Source organism: Mercenaria mercenaria, chromosome 4 (genome assembly GCF_021730395.1).
Source record: "Mercenaria mercenaria strain notata chromosome 4, MADL_Memer_1, whole genome shotgun sequence".
In the NCBI taxonomy this organism is placed as follows: Eukaryota; Metazoa; Mollusca; class Bivalvia; order Venerida; family Veneridae; genus Mercenaria; species Mercenaria mercenaria.
The window spans coordinates 12,172,204-12,196,606 of NC_069364.1; the positions used below are offsets into that span (position 1 = coordinate 12,172,204).

A 24,403-nucleotide genomic window follows, 5' to 3' on the forward strand; every position below is an offset into this window, starting at 1 on the left:
TATTAGACATTATGAATACCTAATTCAACGCAGCTATTGGTAAATATATTAATCTGACCTAATTGCCAACTTTTTACAATTGCTATTCCATGCGAAGAAGCTTGCGTATTTGTGCCTTCTCCAAGTTTATCTTGCAGACAAATTACCGCTCCGTTGGTCGCTCTTCCTGGCTTCCAGAATCGCATTGTACTGTTTGTGTATGCATAGACAAGTCCCCCGTAACTACATGGTCTAGACACGATATATCTGTCATACGCAAGTGCACCATTACCAACAAAACGATAGCCGGAATTCACACCGTCAGTTGCTTGTACCTTGAATCACATTTATTATGTACTTTCTTATAAAATACTCAGAAATATTTTCATTGAATTTATTTTTCTGTGAAACATATGTTTCATATATTTATAATGCAGTGAAACATATCTTTAATATATTCACGAAAATATTTTCGTATTCTTGGGCAGTTCCTTTGGTATTATTGGAAGTGAAAAATGTATATTTATAGTGGAAGAAACTATTTCAAGTCAAAATTTAAAATTAATGGAAAAAACAGAAATGTAATTCAACCAACGTCTCCATACGTATAGCCAAGCCTGAAACTGTGTTTTATGTTTCATTAGATCCTTTAGTGGATTTTTTTAAAGGGTCATAAAGACTCTGGCTGTCACATTTTTGTTATGAACATAAAATATATTATTTTCTTATTTCACAGTTATTAAAGCAGCATGCCTCCAGATTTGTCTAAAAATAATCTTTCTTTCAGATTGAAGTTTTGGTCACATTATGAACATTAGAATATGAATTTTTGTTTCTAAGATATTTCAAAAAATTCCAAATCAAGAAAAAAAGATGACCGCCTTGGGAATTGAACCCCGCACCGCCGCGGCAATAAAGACATTTTCCCGTCGTGGTAACCAGCAGGGCTATAGTTGAAATAGTGAATAATCATTTCAAAAAATATAGATATTTATAATCGAGACTGTTTACCTTGAGTAAAAGCGTGACAAACGCTTTTCGATTTTCATCGTAAAAAATAGAAAAAAAAAACAGCAAATTTCCATGTGTTTCTGTAACATAAAGTTTGACAGTAATTAAGTTTTAAAGCCTTCTTAAAAAATATAGCATTTATTTCAAGATATCTAAAAAAATATTTTTGTTGTCGAAAAATCTGGAGGCATGCCGCTTTTACCCTATCGCCACCACCAAAACGTAGTGATAAGAAAAAGAGCTATCAACATTTCTGTGCTGCAACTTTCACCGGTTTAAAAAATGAAAACGGGTGAGTAAAGTTTATATTCTACGTTTCTATTTTCGTTGATAAAACTTATTTCATAAATCGGAGAATGCAGTGACGGATAAGAACATTTTTACTGTAAGTTGACTGTAATTTCGATAAGACATTATGTAAATTAAGGTTTCAAGAGCTTTTCCGACGTTTGTTAATGTCATCTGCATGTATTTTAACTAAATTTCGATGCTTTAACACACTCTATGAACACTACCGTGCATGCAAATGGCTTAAATGTGCATGATATTCACACAGACATACACAAGTATTTTAAAAAACTCCCGTAAAAGAAATAGACAAGCATTTTTGAAAGTGGTGGGACTTTGGCATTAGTGATGGTGCTATACTGTAGTGGTGGCGCTGGGTCGGACGGTTAGCATTAGAACTTCTGACGAGAAATAAGTAATTTTATTCATGAGGTAAGGTATGACTACAAGGATTGTCATTAACCCTTTTAAATTAAATGTCTTACAGTTGTTGTAGTTATAATGCATAATGCTGGCATGATTAACTTTTAATCACATTATAAACCTTCTATAAATTGAAATGTATTGTTTTGGCGCACGTGAAGACGTTGTCATTAAGTAGGCAGTTTAGTCGATTGATTCCTTTTTTAACGATTTGAAAGAGAAAACGATTTCAGAAGTATTAAATAGTAATAAGTATTATTTCTAGAAATATTTGAAGAAGACAATGTTAAAATTTGAGTTTTTGTCATTTCAAAGTCAGGGCCAGGAAAAAATCCATTTACTGGTATTACATGTACATATTACATGTATTTTGTTTCTAGATGTTATAACATGATTAAATGCAGATGGAGATCAGCATGTTATGTATAACGATACATTGCTAGAGGAAATTGGCCGTAGGATGTGTCATGTGGTGGGCACTTTTATTTCAGAAATGCTTAGCTACGAACTGTTGTCTTTTCCGTTGTGTTTTTATTGATTTGAGATTTGTTTGTTATATAGGAAATCAAACTTTTAATTTGATCGTATCATAAACAAGGTAAATGTGAAATGGTACCCGCAATTGAACAGAAAACGCATACCATAGCCAAAGCGCCACCATTCTTAAAGAATACTTGCATATTTCTTTTAAGGTAAACTCCACTAATACTTATGCTTGTCTGTTAGTATCATACGGTTTTAGACTATTTGCATATACGGTAATATTCTTATTCATTAAATTACAGCTCGAATACAGACAAATATCACAATGTACACTTGTGCTAATCAAGAGAAAAGATCTTGACACCACAAAATTTATAATAGTTATTTAAAATTAAAGCCATGTTGTATTCATGTTTTCTTACACGGCACTTTATTCTACAATGTTTGAAACAAATTTTATCATTAAAAATATATACCAGAATGTAAACATTTACAGTTTGTAACCGGTGATAGCTAAAGCACGGAAATGCCGATAGCTCTTTTTATATTCCACTTTTTGGCAGTTGCGCTGGTGTTTAGTAGCCGTGTATTTTAAATCTAATGTTTGATAATTGTTATTGTCATGTATTGGCATAAGTTTGACTATATGGTTAACAAAATAGGAAGTACTATAATATGCCTGATTATCTCCCTTTAAGAATTTTACTTCAAAGTATCATTTGTAATATTAAAAGAAGCATTTTTCTAACTTTTCAATTATAGATCTATATAGTTTCTACTAGTCTTTGGATAGCAACATTTTCTGCTTTAAACTACATAAAATTAAGAGTCTAATGGAATTTTATCATTTATCATTTGATTCAATTACAGTTATAATACTGTTTCGATTTATTCTTACCCATGCTCTTGTAAATGTTTCGTTTTCACCTCTTTCCTCGTTAAAGTGCATTGTCAAATCGGATGATCTTATACGAGTAGGAGAAAGAGTTTTCTTTGATGTAAAACTTGGTGTCAAACTCTCCTCCCGCCATGCATACAGTTCAAGGATACCTGTTTTTACTTTGATATTAAAACCTGCTCCTCCTTCACCACCACTGAACACATCTAAAATGTGATTAGAATGATATAATTAGCTTCCAACGGCAACGAGAACCTACAACTTATTACGATTTAAGAAGATACAGATTAAACTCAGAATTCTCATATGATTGTTTTAAAAAGGTAAGTTTTAGGAAATACAGAAAGCTACAAATTATATGGTAAATCTTACATCCCCATGGACGAGAAGGAACCCATACTCGAATCGAGGAATTATCAAATCCATAAATCACGTAGCCGCTTCTTTCGTTGTCAGTGTAGCTTGTGTAGATGATAGATCCTGACCCTAAAACGTCATTGGGAAATCATGTCAAACACTAGGTAAGAAATTAACAACAGGTTATCAGGACACTGTTGTGCTCCAAGCGATTCACCTGTTATAAAGACCTTTGACTATATTAATACACACATAAGAAGATCTGTATTGGTCTTTTAGCACCACAAGAGAACAATGATGGTTCATGTTAAGTGTTTTGATAGAATACTACACTCAACAAAATTCCTAATCGGTCAGTTTTTATTGCATTACTATTTTGTTAATATATACCCGCCCGCTTAGCTCAGTAGGTAAGAGCGTTTGTCTACGGATCGCGGGGTCGTGAGTTCGATCCTCTGGCGGGGCGTATGTTCTCCGTGACTATTTGATAAACGACATTGTGTCTAAAATCATCAGTCCTCCACCTCTGATTCATATGGGGAAGTTGGCAGTTACTTGCGGAGAACAGGTTTGTACTGGTACAGAATCCAGGAACACTGGTTAGGTTAACTGCCCGCCGTAACATGACTGAAATACTGTTGAAAAACGGCGTTAAACCCAAAACAAACAAACAAACAAGTTTTGGTTAATAAGGCAAGTATTTACACGAAATTTCACGAATAGGTACTGCAGCTAATTATTGATTTATTTTTGACAGACTCACCGCCAAAGTAACCGCTTTAGACGTTTTGGCCAATTTAGCATATTTTGCACGTGCATGCATGTGCACTAATATGCACGTGTTAATGAAACTTTTGGCATTACTGACGAAAGTCCTACCAGAAAAGCACATATCATCGTTAAATTGACACAAGAGTAACGCGCCCGGGCTGTCGGAATTATACAACAAAATTCAAAATCGGTCATTTCAATTAAATGTACTTTGGTTAAATTTCGAAAAAAGAACGCGGATGGTAGATAACCAACGAGTGAAGGTTCTTGTAAACGGAAAAATGAAATAACCATCAAAGTAACAGTTACAAACAAATAACATCAAAATTCTATTGAAATTGTAAAAACAATAACACACGTGCCGTAAATGTGTCCCAGCTAGCAACATTCCGACAGCTCGATCTCATTGCTCTTGTGTCAATTTCACCATAATATGTATTTTTCTAGTTGGATTTTCGTCAGTAATGCTAAAATTGTAAACGAACACGTGCATGTTGGTGCACATGCACTGCTCGTGAAAAATAACCAATATTAGGCAAAACGCCTAATGCGGTTACTTTAGCCATGAGACACAAAAAATAAATTAATAATTAGCTGCAGTACCTATTCAAATGTCGGCATGTGAAATTTCGTGTAAATATCTGCATTATTGACAAAATAGTAATACAAATATAAACTGACCGATTAGGAATTGTGTTGAGTGTATGCTAAAAACGAAGGTCTGATTGACAGATACATATCTTATATGCGTTATAAATTGAACTTACATTCTTAAAACTATTTGTGCTATGTGACGGTTTTGTATTCAGTACATATTTTCAAAGTTCTTCCAGGTAAATAAGCAAAATACTGGAGAATACAACTAATATTGTGAAAAATAAATTTCGAATTTAAAACATAATAAAACATTTGGTCATCGGGCAATAGTTTTGACATTTTGCCAGCAAACCTTTAAATAAGTGTAATTATTGATTGTATTAAAAAGAAACATTTACCAACTGAATCTGCATAAAAATTGGCAAATTCATTTCCTTGAGGAAGTCTGATTCTAGAAATGACCAAAGACGGATGTGCTGAAAGTCCATGATGCACTGATACATACGAATCTTCCCCTGAAAGGTCAGCAATCGTTTGAATACGTCATTATAATTTTAAGTATTAGATCACTAATAAAGAACCTCCTTTTTGAAGAGTATTCGATTTTACTGCAATTCTTAGTGGGGGGGGGGGGGGGGGGGGGGGGCGTAGGTGCAAATCCTACTAGGACCAATTTTCCCGCTTATGTTCTTTTTTTCTAGTAAGTGTTTACTTCTTTCAAGACATTATTGATTTTTTGTACAAAAGTGGAAAAAGATGAATCGATTTCTTGGTGTTCACTTAAACAGTAGGGGTAGAGTTACACATCTTTAAAAATATTGAGTTACACGAGGTGAAAGTTCTCTGTTTTGCCTTCACTCTTAGATTATATATTGTGGAAGCAATTTATGTAGGTTTTATGTCGACCCTAAGGTATTTTTAAATGGAGTAAGCAAAATTCAAAACAGAAACACAGCATTCGACCTTATTTATTCAATGTTAAAGTATGAATTCTGTTTCATTAAATCCGTTTACTTGAGGCTCCATAGAAAAATGATATTGACATTTTATTTTGTGTTTTATAATTGTTTACCAATAGTTTGATGTTTCTTTTACTACAATTAATGGTAAAATGAGTTCTCTGCAAACGTTTTGGATAGTGGCTGTCACTTTGAAATTTGTCTCTACTTGAGCTTGAGGAGATACCATAAGTTATACAAAATTTATCTAAAAAAAGGCACGGTAAAAGTTGTTTAAAAATTGCAAAATAGTGCAAAACACGGTTACCTTTCAGAATATACCAAGCAAAGACCATTTTGTAAACATTACTATTAGTGATCTAATACCTTAATAGGTAACATTGACATAGAGATATTGTTTGGGAAAAGAAAATTAAAAATTTACAGTTTGTTATGCTTCCCTACCAAGATGTATGTTTCAAATGAATGCGAGTACGATTTCACCGAAGAAAATAGCAAGGGTTTATTGATTAAACTTAATGTGCTTTTGTGTTTCGATGTTTGAAATTTCTGCAAAAATACTTTTTTTCTGAGAAATGCCTGAACGAAAATATATTCCTTCTGAGAAATGCGTGAACGAAAATACATTCCACATTTCACTTTAAATTGCATAAAATTGTTTAAAATACAACACAGCCAAAACTGTGTACTACGTTCAAAAACGTTTCATTATATGATATCATGTTACTGATCACTGTATGACAGATCACAAATGAATTCGATTAGGGGAGAAACCGAAATGCATTATTAGCAGTTAAATGGTGTCTGGGCAATCAAAATACCATAGTTAAATTGATCTAAGAAAACATTCCCTGCAACATTTTTTGTAGCCCGTCCAGATCCATAATTAGCAACATAATGTGTAATCAATATCTAAAGATAAGGATAATATATAGTAACATGTAATAAAGTGCATGTCATGTTAAAACGATCCACATATTTGTTTAATAGGGCATTCGAAAAATAAGAAAGGCAAACGTGGTTTAGATTTTCTTAATTGGGAGTGTCCTTCCTACTAGACAAAACCGTTTCATTGAAAAGTATATCTATACTGCATTGAGACATAATATTTTCATAAAAAAGAACGAAATATTAAAATCGGTATAATTACTCCGTCCTGAGGCAGCGGTCAGTTTAATGCCTCGTGAGGTAAAATCGGGTTTCGGCATAGACCCAGCTTTCCAAGCCCTGGCACGTACAAGCGCTGAATAGCTTTTCTGGTCTGCTGGTCCTTCCCAGTATCGAGAAAATCCTTATAAATACAAAAACTTTTATATAATCATGTACTAAATGGCTTCAAACAGCCCCAGGAAGGGGTTAAGGTATCGACCACCCAGCTAAGGGGCCGTTGGTTTAAGTTCAATTTGATCACGAAAATACCCTCATATATGACACCAGTATATTCCAGGAAATGAACTGGACAGTGGTTCAAATAAACATTGACTGAACAGTGCAGTGGTTCAAATAAGCATTAAGCTTTCATTTCAGGCAGCTGAAATGAACTAAAAATGAATTTAAAAAGCGTCTAACATGTCAAAAGACATTGTTTCCTTCAAGTTATAAATTACTAATTTTGTGCTACACATGTGTCATGAAGTACATGTGACGCTAGGATATATAGAGGATATTACATAAGTGTCTTTTCATATTGAATTTATTAAATGAATTGAATAAAATAATAAAATGCGATGCTCTATCGAGCATTTTATCAATTTTATTCAACGAGTTTAAAAACTTCAACGTGGAAAGTCACAAATGTAATATTCTTTTTATCACATGTTAGCCTTTCTTGTCGAAACATCAAAAAATCGACTTTCTTTTACTATATAAGCAAGACAATTTGCCCGACGTCGCCTACAGTATAAATGACGTCGACGTCAAAGCTTTATACATAAGACAACCATGTTCCTTAATGTCATTTAATTATAGATGCAGCTATACATATATCCAAAGGTTGATATTTATATTCATCTGAATTAAATTAATTTAATGAGGATTTTCTTATCTAATGATAAAACATTGTATTAAACGATGCGCATAATACATCTTGAATTCTTAGGAGATATTTGTGTAATAAGATATGTCGGCAGGATATAGTCACACGTACAGTCCTGGATCCCGTTGTAGTTTTAACTTTACACCTCTGATAGCCTGGCAAATGTTTTAACTTTAACAATGTAGGAGCTTTGTTCCAAATAAAATCAATACATGAAGATACTTCACAATCTAGCAAGCACAGTGTCTATGGAACGCTAAGCGATTTTGTGCTGATATTGTCACTATACATTTTGTTGTACCTTTTCTTTCTGGCATGGTTTTATGTCATTTGGGTGTCATCATTACATTTTGATATCATGATATGGTCACATTATAATGATTTTACAGTAAAATGACACTAAACAATTGCCGAAAAACTGGGCACCACTGCCAAATGACATGTTATAACTGCAAAATTACACAAAATACCTGACGAATGACAGCGCACCACTGTCACATGACATGTTTCAACTGCAAAATGAAATGAAACAAGTGCCGACTGACAGATTGTTGTTTGGCACCAATGCCAAATATCAAATATCAACTGTAACAAAACAACATCCGATTCACTTGACACATGAAACACTGACGATTGGCTCGGCACCACTGCCAAATGAAATGTTTTAACTGCAACATCATACAAAACTACTGCTAAATGACAGGTCATAAATGTCAAATGACAGACATGCTACAACTGCAATACGACATGAAACAAGTACCGAACGAGAGGGCATCATTGTTAAATGACATGATTCAACTTAAAAATGTTACGAGGCAACTGCCGAATGACAAGAACTCAATGCTAAATGACATATTTCAACTGCAAAATGACATGAAACAAATGACGTTTGACAGGATACAACTGGCGAATGACATGTTACAACTGTAAAATGAACGAAACAACTGTCAAATGAGAGGGCGCCGCTGCCGAATGTCATGTTACAGCTGCAAAAAGACACAAAACAACTGTCTAATGACATATTACAACTGCAAAATGACACAAAACAAGTGTCGAATGACATGTTACAACTGCAAAATGACACAAAGCAACTGCCGAATGACATGTTACAATCGCAAAATGACACAAAACAACTGCCGAATGACATGTAACAATCGCAAATTGACACGAAACAACTACCGAATGACATGTTACAACTTCAAAATGACACAAAACAACTGCCGAATGACAAGACACCGCTACCAAATGACAATTTAGCACTAACGAACTAAAAGTAACCACAGATAAATGACAAGGTACAACTGCAGAATGAAAAGTATACTGTGCCGAATGACAAGTTACATATATAATCAAAATCTTACCGAAAATGGGGGTCTATTAAATTCAAATATGACAACAACATAATGTAGAATGTCCACATCAGAAAGAAAAGTAAAACATCATTGTGTCATCTGAGCGCAGTTAGAAAAATAAGAGGTGTCCGAGGACATCATAGCCCGGCTATTCAATAGCCGTGTCCAATGAAATGATATATACAAAATGTAAGTCAAAAAGGGGCATAATTTTGTAGATTTGCAAAACAGGGTTGTGGAACCTTTACATTGCTCATTAGCTCCTCACATTAATTTGTGTATAAAGTTTCAATCCATTCCCATTAGTTGGTACTGATCGAGATACCAGCTAACATACAAATAAAAACACTGAACCAAAAACTGCTTAGTCGAGAAAGGAGCATCATTTTGTAAACTGCAAAGTAGAGTTATGGAAGTTGTGCAATATAGGTTAGTTTATCACAGTGAATAAGTGTGTGAAGTTTCAATCCATTCCCACAAGCGCTTGCTGAGATACCAGCTTACATATAAAAACTTTACCAAATCTACCTATTCTTTGAGCAGTCTTGCTAAAAATGAATCATCAAAATTAGCGTTCCATAATTCTGATAATTCTGAAATTTTGGATGAGTAAACCAATGCAACAGTATTAAAATTTCCCAATCTGTTTTAAATGTGTTTTCTATAACAACAGTGCATATGAAACATTTTTAAATATTTTTAATAGAAATATCTGGCAGTTTCTGTCAATAGCTACACAGCTACTTTCTGTTCGATTAACCTTCGTATTAAGACGTTCATAAATGTCAATAGAAGTTTACAAGAAAAACGTGCAGAATAGGGTTCCACACCACTCATGGTAATGTGAAAAGTTAGAAATATATAAGTAGATCCAATGATATCCAACAGCAATGCAAAGAAAGTGGAAATATAACTTACCTGTATAAATACAATATCCAAGCATGGCATTCCATCGGACAGGTGCAGAGACCATTATAGATGTATTATCGTATATATAGGCAACATTTCCAAAAGGATATCGGCGGTCGTCATCCCTTATCACGTGACCTAAGATATGTTACTAGTATATTACAGCTAAACATCTCAATTGAATATTACTTTTTTGCGGGACCCTTGTAAATGATACAAATACGTTCTAAGATTCTGAATATCATATTCTATTAAATGTATGTTCTCTATTAATCTAATGAGTATCCATTTGTAATCAAAACAGTTATACAAGTTTCTAATATTTAGATGTTTCAATAACTCTTGTAATGTGATTTGTAAATGACTACCTTCATGTACATACAAGCTATCAAGTTTAATGCGAGTTAATTTCATGTGCCGCATGCTGCTAAAACTGGACAAAATGCAATTATTGTAGGGAAATCAATTGCAATCTTAAGACTAGTTTATTTCAGGAAATTGTGTTTTGTCTTTAAACGAAAATTTCAATAATTTACCTGTCCCTGGAAATATAAAGCCTTTGTTGGGACCGTCTACAGCTTTGACTTGAACGTCTACAAGTAAAGGTGACTCATCGAAGCCATGTTTGAAGGTTCTCATAGCCTTGCTTCTTTCCGGCCAGCTGTTCGCGGAGGTAATTAATACCCATCCGCTGTCAAAATCCGGTTCTTTCAACTTGCCATGCCCTGTATACAGTTAAAACGTACGTTTTTACATATAATATGTGTTACTGTTTTTGTTTTTTATTAAGTAACAATTTGAAAATAAATCTTGATATCGAAACATAATTACATATTAATCTAGAAATAAAGAAATCTTACCCATTACAAGAAGATTATATTATAATAGAAATGTTCGTCTTTTATAAATATTACCATTTTCTTTGAATAACTGGATTAGTAGAGTTATAAGATCATGTTTATAAATGACAAAAAATGAATATGGGGGCTTAAAAGGTTGCACAAAAATTGTGGACGTAAAGTTCTGTATTCGTTCTAAATATGCATATAATTATAAAGGTAATATCTTAAAGCGACTAGCCCAACCATCTATCAAATCTAAACGTTTCCTATATTCACCTTATGTTGCTTATTTGATGTTCTAACAATGCATTTTCATCGAATTCTGTTGAAAATCGTTGTTTTCCTACCCAATTAAAAATAAAAACATTCGTCTACTATTTCTGATAAGGGATTCCCGATTTGTATATAAAAAATACGGAATTCAATTCAGCGATCACCTTGGAAACATCACGTGTCAGTGAGAACATGAAAATCAGTAGAGCGCGTATAGATATCGCGTGGTATTGTCCGTAAGTATTGACCTGGCACTCTTCGCCAATATTTTCGGGCGTTTTCGTTGATTTACGCAAAATTTGTATCTTGAAAGTATCTACATTACTAAAGTAACATGAAAAGTACATCGACGCACGTTACAACGGGTTCGAAATCACTAAGAAATTTATGTGTTTTTTTTTTCAATTAAATGTATTGTAATGTTATCTTTAAAATTATTTTATGTATCATATTTCATGAATTTTAATTGTTTTCTCTTGTACTATTTATTTTCTGGAATGCTGGTGACAGGTAATTTGTCTTTTTATCTAAGATACCTTTAAAATAATCTTATTTCATATTTATACAACGCGTCAATATGATTATTGTTAATAAATGAACCATAAATATCACGATACGTTTGATCAAATAAGTAGAAGGTCTGCATATAAAATTTGGGGAAAAAAAGATATGGTCAGACGTAGAACTCGAACCCACAACCCTGATATTGGCAGCTAAACGCTTTGTCTGCATAGCTACCTGTACTTGCGACAGTATATAAATTAAGAATGATATATGAAATATTTAGTAGTAACGCTGTTTAGGTTCGGAAACCGAAGATTAATTTCAGAAATATACGGAATATCCATGAGTGCCAGGTCAATACTTCGGACAATATTATGGCGTTTTGAAATGTAACCAAACAAAGCAATAACATAAAATAAAGTCAGTACATATTACGTTTACGATACAGTTAGTGATTCCTCGTTGGCCGAGCGGTTTCGGTATTCGTAGCATACTTTTTCGTAGGGAGACACGTGAAAATTTTGTTTTTAAAACTGTATTTAATTTCTTTTTCTTCAATACGATTCAACGAAAGCAAAACGAGTTAGTTAATATGGTTCTAACTTGTTCACTAACTTATATATGTCGCTATTGACACGTAATTACGTTTAAATACACTCAGACTTTAATATGATGTTATGATTTCAAGCTTTCCTGTAATCCTGCACGAGTTAGGTTTATAAATTTTATAACAATCTTACACTTCGCTTTAATAAAAGCATTGGCCGGTCATAATTTCAGTATCAAATGAGTTAAAGACATTATCGATTTTATACGAAAAGAAGAAACAAAACAATGAATTAGAAACCAGAAAAAAAACTTATGCAAAAACAAAACATTTTCATGATGTTGGTCGAATGCAAGGTTCGAACCGTCGAAACTATCACTACAAAATGATTATGTATCCATCTTCTCAACCTACTGCGCCATCAGGGAAACTGTTGATTTTCATTGTATATCTTAAATTTACTTTAAACGAGAGTGCAACAGATTGTTTATTTATGTGTATGATGTTTTTTCTGCTAAAATTAAAACGACATAATACTGTGAGTTACCTATGCGCTGTATTATTAGTGACGGCAGTAAAATATACGCATGCGCAGTTTTGTTTTGCTGCCCACGCACTGAAAGTGTCTTAAAACACTGTCGCGTCTCGATCTATATTTAATAAATAAATTTAGTAAATTACAAAATAAAGCGCTGCAACGGTTTATAAATTTTAAAAGTGCACGAGAAAAACTGCGAAAACTCGAATGTTCTGAATGTTTAGAAACTTTCAACCATTAAGTGTCATGAAAATATATGAAACAGTGGCGGCAGTTTTCCTTTCGGTGATAAATTATTTTAAAAATCACAAATTACAATGTGTGGGTTAGTCGCTTTAAAGCAAGATCTATTGATATCCTTGAATATAGGTGCAATCTTTGCTTTTGTAATATATCTTTTTATTTTGCCGTAAATGCTCACCCAGTTTAAGAATGCAGGTAAAAAGCAAGACGGCTGCAAAATTATACCACTTCAAAACACACATTTTGAAAACACTGAAAGAGATAGCAATCACGTCTTTTTCACAAACCACATCATAAAAATAAACTTTAAATGACACTAAAGATATATATGTTGTGTTTAACTTAACCTGACAGTATATTGTGTATTTTCCTTTTGTACAAACAATGACATTCTCTTTTTGTTTCTTTTTTCTTTTTGCACCGATTAAATAACTATTCTCTTCCTGTTCTAATAGAATACTGCTGTGAAGGTAGCCTGGGAAGCCGTTGATAATATTTATGCTTTGTCAGAAGAAATCATACCTAATATTTATGCATTAAAGATATCGCTTAATTTGCTCTAATTAGTGTTAATTGGCATTCATCGAGTTTCTGATATTATCTCAATTTGCAGGTAGAAAAAAAAAGAAATTGGCAGACTGGATTCCCAGGCTACTGTGAAGGCAATCAATTCAGTTAGATGACTTTTATTTAAACTATAAAGCAATTTCGACACAGTTAACATGGACCTGGCCAACGGATTTCATGTAAAATATAAAAAAAAATATATGTAAAATATGCTGCAAAACCTAGCTAAAAGTAGTGCGGGACATTCTCTTGCTTCGTTAATGCAGCTAAGAGTTAGTATTTTTAACAGTTCTATTGAGTTACAAAAAGCTTAGTACCCTACGTAGGATATGTTCTTTCTTGACCATAAAAAGGATATCTCATTTGAACAGGGTTACTGCTCCCGAAGCTAGAAGCATCCTGTATCATACTTTACTCAGACAAATGCTACTAAAACAATAGATATGGTGATGTGTAATAATTGCAAGAGATATCTAGATATAGTCAGTCGAAATCAGTACGATATATTTATTTCTATCTTATGGCTAAATATATGTGTGCAAACATGAACTCTGATTTACCTTTCAGAATATTTACCTTCTGTTTTTTATGAAGCAGTTGTTCTGGAAAGTTTCCTAAATTGATTCTGGCAAAAGTCCTGAATTTGGTCCAGCACCCTGTTCGGACCTTTTGTTCAGTTCTCCTAGTGAAAATCTTTTATTTCTATTAATATATATACAGTGTAACTTCCGAAAACCGAACGACCTCCGGACCAGCCTAAAAGTTCGGTTTTTGGAAGTTTCCGGAATTCAGAAGTTTGAAAGTTTGTAGGCAAAGTGGACGTGGTGCATAAGAGTTTTGTTTTCTTACACGTAGGATAAATGAGATTTTTATCCTTTCTAATTTTACAATTTCATATTAATTTATTAATTAATTAGATAATTAATTAATTATTTACAAATATTAATGATAATAAATACATAAATAACAAATATAAAAAGAAACAACAGAACTTTAATATAATAGCACTTAAGCAAACATTTTCCACTTACATTTTAGCATCTTTGAACCCGACTTTGTCAATGTTAAATTTTAATTAATGTTGATAATGCATAGTTCAATCAATGTAACTAAATCATTTAAAACATCCATCTTTCTTTCGTTCAAACATTAAGAAAGTTTTAACACATAAGATATTTAATTCATCAAGTTTTCATAAATTGAATACAAATGAAAATAATCGCTAATTATTCCTTACTTTTGCATCAAATGATCATTGTGATTATATAGCGTGTCAAAATAAACCCGCACCGCTAATAAATAAACAAAAGAACATGTTGACAGCGTTTCTGGATTATCAGGTGACACTTTTAAACAAGCAAATATTTTGCTGTTCGGTTTTCAGAAGTCAATTTTAGTGTTAAAATATAAACGGTGCTTCAAAAAATGTCCGGTTTTCAGAATTCGGAAGTTCCGGTTTTCAGAGGTTAAAAATATATAGAAATAAGAACAGAAAAAACGGGACTTTGAGTTTCGTGCGGTTTTCAAAGGTTTCCGGTTTTCAGAAGGTCCGGTTTTCGGAAGTTACACTGTATTTTATTTTCTGCCTCTCTATAAGAAAAGTAGGTGAAAATCATAGTGTTAATAATTGTAAATAGTTTCTAAAATATCATATTTGATTTCACATGCATTGTGACATCTTTTAGTTTGCTTGGGAGATGGAGTGATAAAATCGGACATACGCTATGAATGACTTCAATCTTTGGATGCTATAATGACATTTTAGTCGTTAGACATTACAAGATTCTTTCACTGGCTGTAATTGCAGATGGGAACATCCCGTATGAGTGTAACTGTTTGAACTGTAACGAGGCTCCGCCGCGTTACCGCGTAAAGTTACCCGATAGCCGGATATTCTCAGCTCACCTACAGCCAGTGATAGAATCTTTGTTTTTTTGCATGACATATTCTAGAAACAATAGTAAAGTCTAACATGGCTCGATCTGTCTGCAAGTTAAACAAGGAAGAAGTTCAAGCTCTGTATATTCGGCGATAAACAACGGTTGAACCGCGGACCAGTAAGAGAAAATATAATGACGTCAATTATGACGTTATATTGAAGCAAGACGTTCGATTCATTACTGCTCGGATAAATGAAGCCCAGCATAAATTTTATCAAAATATTTCAATGACCATGTCAGAATGAAAACAATCAAGGTATTCTTGTGGTTTGTCGTCTAATTTGCCCTGGTTCAGAGTTCAGATGCTTGGATATAAAACCACTCGGGCTAACGACGCCCTCGTGGTTCAATTCCTGCGCATCTGAACTCCGAACCGTGATACATAAGACGACAAACAACTCAAAAGCCTTGATTATTTGTTAAATAAAATCAGACTGAAAAAGTGCGATAAGTTTAACTTGAAATAGTAAAAGGGTATTCACTTTCTACGAAACACGTTTCAGACTCGAAAAGATATTAAAGACCTGTGTAACACTTAATTCGCACACATTGTATCGATTATTCGGCGTGTAGATTAAAATTGTTTCTTAATTCTTATATTTTTGTGTAGGGATAACGCATGTTTATTTCGTGTTATAACATCTGCAGAATCCTTCGGGATACGTTGGTTCCCTCGCCGTATCTCGAGGAATTCTGTAACGGGCGAGGGAACCAACGTATCTCGAGGGATTCTGCAGATGTTATAACAGGCGAGGGAACCAACGTATCCCGACGGATTCTGCAGATGTTATAACAGGCGAGGGAACCAACGTATCCCGAGGGATTCTGCAGATGTTATTACACGAAATAAACAGGCGTTAACGCTATTCTAGCATAAAACGCGTAAAACCTGATAAATAAATACAATGTCACTCAACGTCATTAAATTTCCACGAAATGCGCGGGTGTAAATGTTCTTTACGTTGACATCATTTCGTTTTGAATTATCCGTTTTGGGGCCGAATGACGTTTACGCTTTGCCACGGAACGCGCATATATAAAAAGGTGTTATAACAGCACGCGAGCGCGAGAACCTCTCTGTTAACACACGTTTTCTCCCCTGTTAAAACACCCCCGAAAAGTGACAAGAACAGCAGTTTTATGCTAGAATTTCAGTTAAAACACGTTTACGCTAAAATGATGTCAGGTTAACCGGCGATGACGTCACTGCTTTTGTTGCTACGCCTTCGTGGAATTATTCCGCAGACGTATAACCTCTTATCGTGTATTAATAATGTTAACTACATTATTTTGAAAATAAAACAATGGTTGTACGTTTATGATAAAATCATTTTACCATTTTAAACGATTTTTGTAAGTACTGTACGTAAGTACTGGTGTAAGACTACTTTCGTTATATTGTATGCTATTTATTATGATATCGGCGGTAGTTTTTCATTGATACAACCAAATCAAATGTACACTACATTATACATTTATCGAATGGCAGCTATAAGCGCGAGGTCAGAAAGAGTCAGAACTCTTTGCCCTTGGTAATACGGCTAAAAGTTTTGACTATTTTCACATTTGTTTCAATGTTTTGACGAATTTTCCAAGTCAACATGTGTGAATATAGGCCTGTCGTATAGCACAAAATATTAACCGGCTATTTATTATTATAAGGAGTCATGTAATAATGCATTTATTGAGGTTGACAGGAGGATGATATCGACCTAGCATGTAGCCAAAATAAATGCATGTACATAGATATGACAAAAAGAAATACAAGAATTGTTAAAGCACGATTCTGAATCCTACTATTCAATTCATTGCTATAAGTCATTGTTCTAACATCTGAAGTATGTTTTCTTATTTAAACTTTAAATGTACTTTACAAAAGCACTTTTTGGCTTATTGAAATGTGTCATCTTTCCATGTTTTTCATATAAAACTACCTTAATTGGTAAATAATTGTGCCATGAAAAAACATGTAACTTTATGTAATAAGGAGAGGACAACTGTAAGCTAATGTAGCTTTCTGTCCAATTCCTGAAATGTTATATTGTAAATAGCTTATGATTTTCTGAATAAAAATATGTTTAAACTAAAGCATGACCTATCACCTAAACTATTGTTTCTAGAAAAAAATCAGATCCATAATGGTTTTAATAGCTGTTAAATACACAGAAAAAAGAATGGAATAATTATTTTCTAACAAAAATCTTACAAAAAAAAAACATCATTCTGACATGGTGATAAATTTAAAGTCTTACCGACTAGTTGAACATATTTCCGTATACTATAGTTCCATACGCCGTTCACTGGTTTATGTTGTGCTACTCCGATGTAAATAGTTTATTTCTGCGCTTGTGATTGTTTAAGAAAAGGGAAGACTTCCTGTATGATGGAGTACAGTATCTCTGACGACCTTTTTAACAATACAGTTAAAGCTAAGATTTTATGATACGTTTTGCAAAAAAGATATTCAGTGCAGGTGCACTGTTTTCTTTTTAACTATATCGTGCATGTGTATTAAAACTTTATAGATACATTTGGTATTGTTTAACAGAAGGAAAATTAATCAGAAGTCGGTCAGATATTGCATTGCTAACGAGACCAAATTTCCCCGTAGATAAACACCATGCAATTACTCTTATAAATGTTTAAATAATTTGTAGAATTCACCGGCAATACTGACCACCTTTAATGCCTAAATACAAAATTAACAAGTACGAAAATTGCTGCAAGATGCAGCAAAAGTGTAGTACTGATAGAACAGGAGATGATATTACGATACTTGTGTCTTTGTTGTAGATCCTAGGCAAGCAGACAATCTGATGGGGTTTAATGAATGTTGGAGAAAAACATTGCTTTTGTAGTGTGAGTAGGATTTTTATTTATTGACCTAATTATTGACTGATCATGACCCATATGCGAAACTGACCTCTAAGTTTCGGTATATGGAATGAAATGTATTGCATACACAAGGTTGTGCTTAAATTCAGACTTACGTAGTTGTTGAGTTTCAAACTTAGCTCAGATGTTATCAAGATCATTATTCTGATAAATGTCTAATCAAGAATGTGGGCTCTATATGATACTTTCAAGTTAAATGATGAGGAAGGACGAAGATGTACAGTGAATGAAACACAACAAACATCATTTTATCCCGCCCAGGGGCATGACACTCACAGTTTAAAAGAAACAAGAAAATTATAGCCAAAGTATTATATGTTGACTGTTGATTACGTTGGTGTATTTATTTAGCTGGTATTGTTGTTGTTTTTGTTTCTTCATCTCCTCCTTAGGAAAACAGCTTCTGAATACGCAGCAATGAATATTGACTAAACATTTCACTACTATAATGCATTTATCACTATATACAGTCATATACTGATCAACTGGTATTTTGGAAGGACAAACAGTCAACGTTTTGCGATCAGCCACCTCTCAAGAAAGACCATTGTTCTGATATTGCTAAAGGTAAGCCTGTAAGAAAAATACATTGAGATAATAGAGCAAGGATACTTTAAAACGCAAGTAACATTGGTGGTTCAAAGGCCAGTTTTTGCCTTATTGTTGGATGACATTTGTAAAAAGTTGACTATAATTATGCATATCAAACATAAAACACACAAATACTTAACTTAAAAAAAATCAAAGTATAAAACTTAAAATAAGACACTGTTTATTCCAGACGTACGTGCTGTGTAATAAGTTTGGTGTTGAATACCGAAAGAGGAATGGGCACAGCCATATTAATATGACAGAGCCTTGTACCTTTAAGAAGTTGCAGAGTGAGTTACAAACTTAATACATAGAAAAGATAATAGATAAGGGTAGATTTCTCGGAAGCACAGAGCACCACAAACACAGCCACGCATTTGCAAAGTAGGCCCACAACAAAAAGAAGCCGTAACGGAAAAATATTATAGACGGGTTGCTTCAAAAATCCAACAAGTACATTTTAATTTTATGCAAAGTATAGAAAAAGGGGGAGGAAGGGGCAGGGGATAGAAAGGGGGGGGGGTTAAAGGGGAAAGTGGAGAAGAAGAAATTTTCAAAAGGGAATGCTACGATCGTTAATCACAGCCATCCTACCACATAAACCCTAGCAGCGCAGACACTCACGTACAAAAGACAAACACACACACAGACCTAATTTACATAGATAAACAGACAAGTAAGATATAACAACACTGTAGGGCACCGCCCAAGACACACAGATGCTCAAGCACACAGACGCACAAATAAGCAGGTAAAATCAACAATAGGGCACCACCCCAGGACTCCAACAGCCAAAACCAAGGCGGTCACGACAACCCACCCATAGCAAAAGGGAGGGGATGCCAAAGCAAGGGAGCGAAAATGCAAGGGAAAAGGATGGGAGGGTCGACAGGGGGAGTGAGGAGAAAGAGGAAAGAAACGTTAACAACAAACAAGACAACATACGCAACACGAAATACAAGACGGACAGAAAACAAGTTGAAAAATGGGGCACCGCCTTGGAACGGTCAGTAACCTATATAAAGGAAACTGTGGGGTTAAACGCGTTTAGGGCATGCCAACCTCGCACTTACTCTATTTTCAACAAGATAGAAACAAGGACATAGTAACAACACAATACACAACATACAATATTTCTTAACAAATGCAAAACTATCCTTAACAAATGCTTTTACAGAAGTAGTAGTTTAAAACTTACTTATATACAATCCAATAAAAGTAACACAATACAATGGGTTTTAAAATAGCATAAATTAACTTTACAAAGCAATATCCGGAATAACGGTTGGAATAAAATGCCTATACCCCCCCCCCCCCCCCCCACCATCATATGAAATAAATGTGGCAAATAACAATGCCAACAATATATTAAATAAATGTTTAAAATAAAATAAAATTATTATACACGAAAAACGTAACCTTCTTTTTGGCGCATTCACCAAACTGAAAACGAAAGGAATTTTCCACGTGATATAAAGCAGGATATACATGCCGAGATTTCAGCGGAAATAGACAATGTTTACGATAAGTTAAAGGAAGAATCTAGTAACTCAGATAAAACCAATGACCATGGAAGCATTGCCTTGAATATTGTCATTCGGGATTTGCCAGAAACAACTTCAGAAAATACTCTCAACAAGGTAAATGCTATGATTAAGGATGACCTTAAGTTAAGGGGGAATTGAATGTGAGAAAGCAGAGAGAAAGAAAACCGTGATTCCAGAAAACCCGGAGTAGTTATTGCTAGATTTAAATCGCACGAGGACAAGCGCAAAGTGATGATGGCAAAAAAGTTGCTTCGGGATTTTCGTCAGTTTAGTGAGGTATTTATCAGCCATGACAAGTCACTGCAAGAGAGAACTATGGCAGACAACTTTCGCACAATACTTAATGTCCTTCGAAATAAAGATCTCGAGTTTAGGGGGACACGAGTGGTACAATCTAGAAATAATCACAGTGATAAAGATAACAGTTTCAGCAATGACAGACGTGAAGACGTGTCTAGTAGGGAAAATATAAATAATAATGAAGGCGGGGTGGGGCCTTTGGTATGAGAAGTGAAACAGAATGAACAGTAATGACGGACAGAGAGATAATGTCTCGGAAAGTCCGCATGATGACCTCTTTTCAGGATGGTAATGACTGGCAAAGTGCCAGATATGCTAGAGACAACAACCGTGGTAGAAACCGAGGACGTGGCAACCACAGAGATCAACGACAGAGGCGGCAATAGTTGCGAGCTGGGTTTTGGAATGTTAGAGGGTGGAATGTTAACCCAGTTTCTGACAATTTTAACTTGCGTTACTCTTGTATTTTAGATAAGAATTTTGACATTTTAGCACTTGCAGAAACTCATTTGTGTAATGATGAAACATTGATTATTGATGGTTTTGTTTGGTATGGTTTAAATCGGAAAATTATTCATAAGAATGCAAAAAGGGGCTCTGGTGGGGTTGGATTTTTAATTAGAAGAGAACTTTTAAACAGTTATGATGTGTCTATTTTGGATAATGTTCATGAAGGTATTTTATGGTTAAAATTACAGCATAAGTTTACCAAGTACACTCTTATGCCTTGTGTTTGCTATTTACCACCAGAGAATCCTACACGCCAGTTTGATTTTAACTCTTTTTATGATCATTTGTTGTCTGGCGTATACCAATACCAAACCTCTGGTTCTATATACATCTGTGGTGATTTTAATAGTAGCACTGGAGAGCTAGATGATTTTATTGCTGGTGTAGATGAGGTGCCTCAACGCAAAATTATTGATTTTACCACAAATTATTATGGTGAACTTTTTATAGAGTTTCAATGGAAGAGACTGAAATAAATAAAAATAAAATAAGACGACAAACAACTCAAAAGCCTTGATTATTTGTTAAATAAAATCAGACGGGTGACTGAAAAAGTGCGATAAGTTTAACTTGAAATAGTAAAAGGGTATTCACTTTCTACAAAACACGTTTCAGAATCGAAAATATATAAAAGACCTGTGTAACACTTAATTCGCACACATTGTATCGATTATTCGGCGCGTAGATTAAAATTGTTTCTAAATTCTTATATTTTTGTGTAGGGATAACGCATGTTTATTTCGTGTTATAACATCTGCAGAATCCTTCGGGATACGTTGGTTCCCCTCGCCCGTTAGGACCCAACGTATCTCGAGGGATTCTATGACGGGCGAGGAAACCAACGTATCTCGAGGGATTCTGCAGATGTTATAACACGAAATAAACATGCGTTATCCCTACACAAAAATATAAGAATTAAGAAACAATTAAGAAAAAAGATGCTATAACCGGCGAGGGAACCAACGTATCCCGACGGATTCTGCAGATGTTATAACAGGCGAGGGAACCAACGTATCCCGAGGGATATTGCAGATGTTATAACACGAAATAAACATGCGCTAACGCTATTCTAGCATAAAACGCGTAAAACCTGATAAATGAATACAATGTCACTCAACGTCATTAAATTTCCACGAAATGCGCGGGTGTAAATGTTTTTCTACGTTGACGTCATTTCGTTTTGAATTATCCGTTTTGGGGCCGAATGACGTTTACGCTTTGCCACGGAACGCGCATATATAAAAAGGTGTTATAACAGCACGCGAGCGCGAGAATCTCTCTGTTGACACATGTTTTCTCTCCTGTTAAAACACCTTCGAAAAGTGACAAGAACAGCAGTTTTATGCTAGAATTTCTGTTAAAACACGTTTACGATAAAGTGATGTCACGTTAACCGGCGATGACGTCAATGCTTTTGTTGCTACGCCCTCGTGGAATTATTCCGCAGACGTATAACCTCTTATCGTGTATTAATAATGTTAACTACATTATTTTAAAAATAAAACAATGGTTGTACGTTTATGATAAAATCATTTTACCATTTTAAATGATTTTTGTAAGTACTGCACATAAGTACTGGGGTAAGACTACTTTCGTTATATTGTATGCTCTTTTTTATGATATCGGCGGTAGTTTTTCATTGATACAACCAAATCAAATGTACACTTCATTATACATTTATTGAATAGCAGCTATAAGCGCGAGGTCAGAAAGAGTCAGAACTCTTTGCCCTTGGTAATACGGCTAAAAGTTTTGACTATTGACCGGCAAACCATTCAATAAGTGTTTTGTTATATGACGGCAGAAATCAATTTTCACATTTGTTTCAATGTTTTGACGAATTTTCCAAGTCAACATGTGTGAATATAGGCCTGTCGTATAGCATAAAATATTAACCGGCTATTTATTATTATAAGGAGTCATGTAATAATGCATTTATTGAGGTTGACAGGAGGATGATATCGACCTAGCATGTAGCCAAAATAAATGCATGTACATAGATATGACAAAAAGAAATACAAGAATTGTTAAAGCACGATTCTGAATGAATCCTACTATTCAATTCATTGCTATAAGTCATTGTTCTAACATCTGAAGTATGTTTTCTTATTTAAACTTTAAATGTACTTTACAAAAGCACTTTTTGGCTTATTGAAATGTGTCATCTTTCCATGTTTTTCATATAAAACTGCCTTAATTGATAAATAATTGTGCTATGAAAAAACATGTAACTTTATGTAATAAGGAGAGGAAAACTGTAAGCTAATGTAGCTTTCTGTCCAATTCCTGAAATGTTGTATTGTAAATAGTTTATGCTTTTCTGAATAAAAATATGTTTAAACTAAAGCATGATCTATCACCTAAACTATTGTTTCTAGAAATAAAATCAGATCCATAATGGTTTTAATAGCTGTTAAATACACAAAAAAAAAGAATGGAATAATTATTTTCTAACAAAAATCTTACAAAAAAAACATCATTCTGACATGGTGATAAATTTAAAGTCTTACCGACTAGTTGAACATATTTCCGTATATTATAGTTCCATACGCCGTTGACTGGTTTATGTTGTGCTACTCCGATGCAAATAGTTTATTTCGGCGCTTGTGATTGTTTAAGGAAAGGGAAGACTTCCTGTATGATGGGGTACAGTATCTCTGACGACCTTTTTAACAATACAGTTAAGATTTTATGATACGTTTTACAAAAAAAGATATTCAGTGCAGGTGCACTGTTTTCTTTTTAACTATATCGTGCATGTGTATTAAAACTTTATAGATACATTTGGTATTGTTTGACAGAAGGAAAATTAATCAGAAGTCGGTCAGATATTGCATTGCAAACGAGACCAAATTTCCCGTAGATAAACACCATGCAATTACTCTTATAAACTTTTAAATAATTTGTAGAATTCACGGCAATACTGACCACCTTTAATGCCTAAATATAAAATTAACAAGTACGAAATTTGCTGCTAGATGCAGCAAAAGTGTAGTACTGATAGAACAGGAGATGATATAACGATACTGGTGTCTTTCATGTAG

General features: G+C 34.1%; 1 protein-coding gene across 1 annotated transcript; it reads right to left on the minus strand.

Annotated features, from left to right (window-relative positions):
* Positions 1–2: 2 nt before the first annotated feature.
* On the minus strand, positions 3–17,893 carry LOC128556125 (uncharacterized). The gene is made up of 9 exons (XM_053540049.1): positions 17,769–17,893; positions 13,188–14,278; positions 10,599–10,787; positions 10,072–10,200; positions 6,917–7,057; positions 5,206–5,322; positions 3,455–3,568; positions 3,083–3,288; positions 3–314 (listed from the first exon to the last, which is right to left on the minus strand). Exons 2-9 carry the CDS (start codon positions 13,249–13,251, stop codon positions 3–5), a joined length of 1,272 nt encoding a protein of 423 aa, XP_053396024.1. The 5' UTR covers positions 13,252–14,278; positions 17,769–17,893.
* Between the last annotated feature and the right edge of the window lie 6,510 nt (positions 17,894–24,403).

What these genes read in the sequence shown, in the direction of transcription:
- LOC128556125 (XM_053540049.1), bottom strand. Translation starts at nt 13,251, where the DNA reads ATGTGTGTTTTGAAGTGGTATAATTTTGCAGCCGTCTTGCTTTTTACC. An exon ending in TTTTTATGCAGATTCAGTTG is followed by an intron (nt 3,569 to 5,205) that starts GTAAATGTTTCT and finishes ATGACGTTTTAG; the next exon opens with GGTCAGGATCTATCATCTAC. An exon ending in TCCTTCTCGTCCATGGGGAT is followed by an intron (nt 3,289 to 3,454) that starts GTAAGATTTACC and finishes ATCACATTTTAG; the next exon opens with ATGTGTTCAGTGGTGGTGAA.